This window comes from Nilaparvata lugens, chromosome 13, assembly GCF_014356525.2.
Source record: "Nilaparvata lugens isolate BPH chromosome 13, ASM1435652v1, whole genome shotgun sequence".
Classification (NCBI taxonomy): domain Eukaryota; kingdom Metazoa; phylum Arthropoda; class Insecta; order Hemiptera; family Delphacidae; genus Nilaparvata; species Nilaparvata lugens.
The window spans coordinates 7,317,494-7,324,455 of record NC_052516.1 but is presented as its reverse complement, the minus strand read 5'-3'; the positions used below and the strand labels follow the sequence as shown (position 1 = coordinate 7,324,455).

Genomic DNA, 6,962 nt, shown 5'->3' with positions numbered 1-6,962 from the left:
TATTAACTTCGTGTAAACACAGCTTAATGGACAAAATCTCGATGTTAAATTGAGATAATAGACAAGTTTCATCTTCTTATTTCATCTAATTTGAGAAATATATCGGCACTATTTGTTGTCTGTCATCTGTTATCATGGGACACCATTTTCAAACAAAATTTCTCACATCCAAATACAGAAGTTTCCAGAAATATATCGGCATTATTTGTTGTCTATCATCTGTTATCATGGGACATAATTTTCAAACAAAATTTCTCCCATCCAAATACAAAAATACAGAAGTTTCCACGGAATCTCAATGTTAAATCGAGAGAACGTTCAAATTTCTTGCTGTTGTGTTATCTGCGCACATGGAATGATGGCTTCCTGGTGAACTTCTGGCCGACGGTGAGCTCTATCCAAGACCGCAGAGCTGTAATAGATGTGAAAATGGAGGGATGAGACCGCTGACCACAGTGACCATTGTGACTGAGAACGCCCTGCAGCTCCCACACTCCGTCCTCCGAAGCGCACATCAGGGGGGCACCCACGTTTGTCTACAAGTAAAATAAAATAAAATAAATTCACCTCTTTGAAACACATAAATACTCTTATACAAACAAGTTGAGTTGAATACAATCATTACATTCCATGATATTACATCACTGTTATTGACCGAGCAAAGTGAGGTCTAAGATTCAAGTCGACGGTTTTGCATTTCTCTTTATGTTTATATGTTGCGCATTTACGGCGAAACGCGGAAATGGATTTTCATGAAATTTGACAGGTATGTTCCATTTTAAATTTCGCGTCGACGTATATACAAGGAAAAGGAGCCTCACTCATACGCCAATATTAGAGTAAGAATCCGACTATAGAATTATTCATCATAAATCAGCTGTCGAGTGGATTATGAATGGCATGCAATGACGCATGCAATTTCATTTCATTTCATTCCATAATTTATTTATTCATAAATTTGTACAGTGTATTCAATGAATAGTGTCAAAAATATACATATTTGATTTGATAAAATACAAAATAAATAAAAACATCCACAGAATACAACAATGCAAACATAAAATACAATTCAACTCATAGGAGCTGATCTCATTCATTCGGATATTCTTGGATAATTATTATAAAGAGCTCTTTCAGTTGAATATATCTTTTATTTCAATTTGAATTTATTGGGATTCGGCTCTTGTTGGATTCGCGTCGGTAGCTTGTTATATAGAACTTGGCTCCTATGTATGTGGGCTTCTTCTTGTAGAACTCAAGTCTATGGCTTTGCAAATGTAAATTCAATATCTCAACTTATTGAAAACACAGCTGTTGTGTGGACTATTAATTGCATGCAGTGAGGCATGCAATTGATAACTTGAAGTAGCATCGTTTTTTCTCCCGACTTTTCTCTGCTTTCAACTCGGTAAGCTTTTGATGATAGTAGCATAGCTGTTTTACATCAAATTATTATCATTGTCGAAACAACAACCCAAACAGCCATTAGTCGTTAATACACCGATATTTCGTCGAGACGACAGGACAGGACAGAATTTACTCTGATGGACAGTATTAGAGGAGACCGTGGTTTATAACTGCGCGAGGTCTACTGTTCACAGAACTACTAGTGTAAAATATACACTATGAACAGATTAATAAAACAATATAAAACTTGTAGTACCCTTTTTATTTAAAACAATTGTTGAAAAGGTTGAATTGTTTTAAAGTTTTAAAATGTTTTGAATACAAGTAGCCCATATAAGTGAAGTGATACTATATTGTTGAATTTCTCCATATTAAGATGAAATGAAACTGTTATTGTCAGTTCCACATAATTTATTTAAGTCAAACTTGAGTTTCAATGCACTAAGGCATCATCTTCAGTTTTTTTTTTTTTTTTTTTTTGGTGAGACTGAAAAAGACCACTGGATCTGGAAAGAAACTCAAATAGGTTGGCTCAAATAAATTATGTGGAACTGACAATATTGCTTTTATTTCACCTTCACTGTTAAGTCTTAAATCATGCTACAATTATAATTATACTAATAGCAGGTAATCCGTGTTCCGCAAGGTCCAATTAAAAACTTAACAAACTGAAAACTTTACCTACTGAAATCTTGAATAAATGTATATAGGCCTATAACCATCCTCGGTAAACAAAGAATCTATATGCAAAATTTTAAGTTGATCAGTCGAGTAGTTCAGACGTGATGATGCGTCAAACATAATTTTCCTTTCCCGTACGTTTATAAGCCGTTTCTTTTCTTTATTACAGTAAAGATAAGTAGGAGTATTTTAGCAAGTAGGCTACATATTTCCTATATAACAAGAATATCCTATTCATTAGATATAAATAAAAATAAAATTCTCAGTACCCTTTTTGAATTATTTATCACAACATGTTTCAACATTGATGTAAATGAATTACTTGAAAATGGCATTAATGTTGAATGTACTGAGGGTACTGACATTTTTATTTCTATTTAGATTACAAGTAGTAGCCCTATACAGGAAAGAGACAATATATTCATTAGAATTAAAATATTTCAAAAAATATCTATATTTGTGTTTTGTGTATTGAAAATACCTATATTAAATGTTTTGTGTATTGAAAATTCCATATTCAACAATAGTAAAATTCTATTAAATATCTACCTATTCATATTTTATAAACCAGTAATAGCCTAACAGTTTTGACTCCAAAAAAAAAAATTGTGAACAAGACTACTGTATATATACGGTAGAGATTCACCACCGTAAGAATGCTAAGCTCAACAAAAAAATGCCTAAAGTGAGCTATTCTATCAGCTCTACTCAGTAAATTGCTTTCTTCTGCATAATAAATATAAATACCTCTCTACCCATCTTTTGGTAGAGTGTCACTGGTGAGGATATTTTCTATATTATTTCCGAAGAATGGACATTGATATGTTCAAAACTCCACCAATTTATGTAGATACAAAACAATAATTATTATATCTTGAAGGAATTTCTGAATTACATTCTTTTCTCTTATCATGTACAGTTCAATAATTATTATTTCAGTTTATATTATGTGTATTCATCTAAAACTGTATTGCAAGCTATTACAGTATATATCAGTGTATAAGGCAGTAAAAATTGACAATAATCGACAGTAATCGGCTTGAGATAACAGTAAAATTTGCGACATAAATTCCCTATACCATGGGATATCTACTTACGCTATTGTTTCTCTATGGTATTATATACGTACATAGCAAGGCGACTTATCAGCTTCAGCGAACGAGGCACAGATCTGCTCTGTGGCAACGAAACCTGGATAATGTTCGGTTGAATTGCAGTCAGCGCGGTCTATGTCAGGAGCTGGAACGTAGCTCACTCGACGGCCAAAGTTCACTTCACCTGAAACATAAATTAATTCAAATTTTATTCGAGTTGAATCAAATTTTTGAGTCTAGAATATTGCAAGTCATCAATCAACACGGTAGTTGACTGAGTCAGAAATACTTTGAGTGATCCATAGACTTGTAATAATTATTGTGAATATGATAGGTTACCATAGAGAGAAATAATATAGAATTATGTCATCTTTCTTTACTCTATGATAGTAACAAGATTGAATACTACACCCATGATGTAGGGTGTTTATTTTTCAAACAGCACTGTTAACTTAAGCCGATAGTCCTATAGTGAGGTCCACGTTATAATGGCAGTGTTTGATTAGCAATGGTATTGCTATCCTTGTCTATCATTCAACAAAGCGGATAGCGACATCTCTTTCTCGCTTTGCTCTGTTGCCAGATTGTCTTTCAACAATGTAGAATTAATAATTAATTAAAAACATATTTCATCTTAATTATGAAAATAATTTCTTGCTTAATAAAATATAATTGATTATTTTTAATAACTAATAATTGATTGACGAGAACAGTGGCGCCATTTTACCAAACTGCTTGGGGGGGGGGCAAACATCAAGAGGTATGAGGGGGGGGAAGGAATACCCCCAAAGGATAGAGGGACCTGGGTTTTCCCCCATAAATGTTATATTCGAAGATGTTATTATATGCTTCATTTCTTCCAGTTTTATACAAATGTAGTTGAAGTATCAATACAAACATATACATTATTAGTTATTAAATCATGAAATATTTATTAGAAATATAGGTCTACAGAGAGGCCCTTAAGTAGGACTACACTGAAACAGATTTCTTAAAATAATGGAAAAAGGTAAATTTTTCTTTACAAAAACAATTTCAACAATTTCATTGGGGATCATATTCTAATTGGAGAATAACTTTCAGTTCAAAAGCTGAAGAAACATTACGCTGTTCCCATAATTCTCACCAACTCTGTACATACATTTTTGATTGTCTGATTGTGCCCTTTCTTTTGCTTTCACTGTGACATCTTGCTACTTGTTAATTCTCACGTTGAAATTTTTGCAATAACTCACTTATTGTGCCCTGATCAATAATATTGTACCCATTCTATATTCAAGCTTCAACTATACCACAGAGAAAAATATATTCTTTATTACTCCGTACACGTATCCATACTTTCAAGGCAATTTCGCTACATTGTTAATACTGTAGAAGGAATTATACTACTACTGTATAAAAAGTATTAAATCAGAATGAGATTCTAAATATTCGTGTAGATAGACCCGTATTTTCAATATTTTTCTAATCCTTGGGGGGCCTAGGCCCCCCTGCCCCCCCCCCCAAATGGCGCCCCTGAACGAGAATGAACAGTTAATATTGCTACCGTCTATAGAAGGCATTGACAAGACAGAGGTTCGGCAACGTTTTTATCCTATCTTTCTCCACTGCCATTATAACGTGGACCTCACTATAGTAGTTATTTTTAGTGAAGCTATATGACGCTGGTAGTCTCTCATACTGTGCCGTTCTTACACTCTCACACTCCCAACAACACAGTAATATCAGACAGTAGTCGACAGTAATCGGCTTGAGTTAACTGTGAAACGTGGAACATAAACGACCTATACGATTGGATATATAGAGAATAATCTAAGTAGGCCTACCCTTTCTTGAAAAATTGTTTATTTACGACATGATTCGGCCATGATGCCATTTTTCAAGATAAGCCCTAGCGAAAAAATATCATTAGATGTATTCTTATACTATATGTTTTCTATAATTATTATGGTTTGCCCATAAAGATGATTATGTTTATAACGGACAATAACTCGAGTATCTATCGTGAGGACCACGTTATAATGGCAGTGTTTGATTGGCAATTGTATTGTTATCCTCGTCTATCATTCAACAAAGCGGATAGCGCTATCTCTTTCTCGCTCTGTTGCCAGATCGTCTTTTAACAATGTAGAATTAATAATTAATTAACATAATATTCAATCTTGATTGTGAAAATTCATTATAAAATCATTGAAAAATATATTTTCATGCTTTATAAAATATAATTGATTATTTTAAATGAGTATGAACAGTTAATATCACATCAATAAACCGGTATCAGCTACCCTCCATAGAAGGCATTGACAAGACAGAGGATCGACAACGTTGTTCTCCTATCTTTCTCCACTGCAATTATGACGTGTACCTCACTATATTCATAAGTAAGAACTCGCTACGCTGGTGAATCTCAGCCAAATCTGAGATACTTTTTTTACAATTTCTTTTTTGAAACTTTTATTTGTAAAGATTTGGGAGAAGACAGTTTTGGGCTATACCTGTTGTCTCCTCTCCCAATCATATTTTAATTTTATTTTAATTTATGATTTGTGATTGTGAATAAAATAAATCGTCCATGGTTTTTCTCATTTTTTGTGAAAAATAAAAATCGCTCAAACTTTGTGACCTTATGCTCTTTGATGCGGGAAACACGAATCTGGAATCAGATTTGCAATATTCCTCACCGTTCAGGAGATATTTCAGCCAAATCTGAGATACTTTTCGTCTCAGTGTGGTTCACGATGGTTAGTCCATGGCTTCCATCAATTTTTTGTGAAAAATGAAAATCGCTCAAACTACTTGATCTTATGGTCTTTGATGCGAGAAACACGAATCTGGAATCCGATTTGCAAAATTCCTTACCGTTCATTAGATATGGCCGTTTGAAAATTTGCAATAATCACCTGGTTTGTTGTAACCCCAATCAGCCGTGACACACACGTGGCGTTGGTCTATTGGTTCGCTGGGCAGACAAACGGCCGACACAGCATCTGTGAAGTTGAAAGGCTCGCCGACAGATAGCAGCACCACATCGTGTAAGTAAAACAGTTGCCGGTATTTGGCAGATAGAGGGTGAGCAACTATGGACGCCACGGTTCGGCTTTGTGTCAACGGGTTTGAACTGGTTTCAAACATGGAACCTCCCGCGTAGGCTGTCCAAGAATCGGGGGTTAGTTGCTTGTCCCTGTGAAAACAAAACAATAATTCATTATAAATAGGAAGAAAAATAAAAATCAGTACTTTTTTTGAATTATTTTATCACATGTTTCATAAAATGAAACAACATGTTGTGATAAAATAATTTAAAAAGGGTACTGAGATTTTTTTCTTTCTATTTATATCTCAAAGTAGCCCTATACAAAAAAGAGACAATAATTTAATCATTGAACATACACATACATTGGAAATAATAATACAACTCAAAAAGCCGGCTGCACAAAAGCCTGTCAAATTTTAACGGAGATAGAATGACACAAGATCCAATCAGAAAAGCCTACATTCCATAAAAAGAAGCTTCAAATACTATAACATACATTACATGAAAATATTAATACAAATCAAAGAGACGGTTGCACACAACCCAGTTGAATTTTAACGATGATTAAACGCCACAAGAACCAATTAGAAAAGCCTACATTCCATAAAAAGCTTTAAATAACATTCATTACATAAAAATATTAATATAACTCAAAGAGCCGGTTGCAGAAAAGCCAGTTTAATTTCAACGGTGATTAAATGTCACAATAACCAATCAGAGAAGCCTACTACCCAAAAAACCTTTTC

At 33.9% G+C, this 6,962-nt stretch overlaps 1 protein-coding gene across 1 annotated transcript in view; it reads right to left on the bottom strand.

Annotated features, from left to right (window-relative positions):
- Positions 1-206: 206 nt before the first annotated feature.
- The window catches only part of LOC111049926, a 145,206-nt gene continuing 138,450 nt past the window's right edge, over positions 207-6,962 (bottom strand). Inside the window, exons 16-18 of the mRNA XM_039439692.1 lie at positions 6,083-6,363; positions 3,218-3,366; positions 207-536 (exon numbers count right to left, since the gene is read on the bottom strand). Coding sequence (XP_039295626.1) covers positions 339-536; positions 3,218-3,366; positions 6,083-6,363 — 628 coding nt within the window. The 3' untranslated portion in view covers positions 207-338. The remainder of the gene's footprint in view (positions 537-3,217; positions 3,367-6,082; positions 6,364-6,962) is intronic.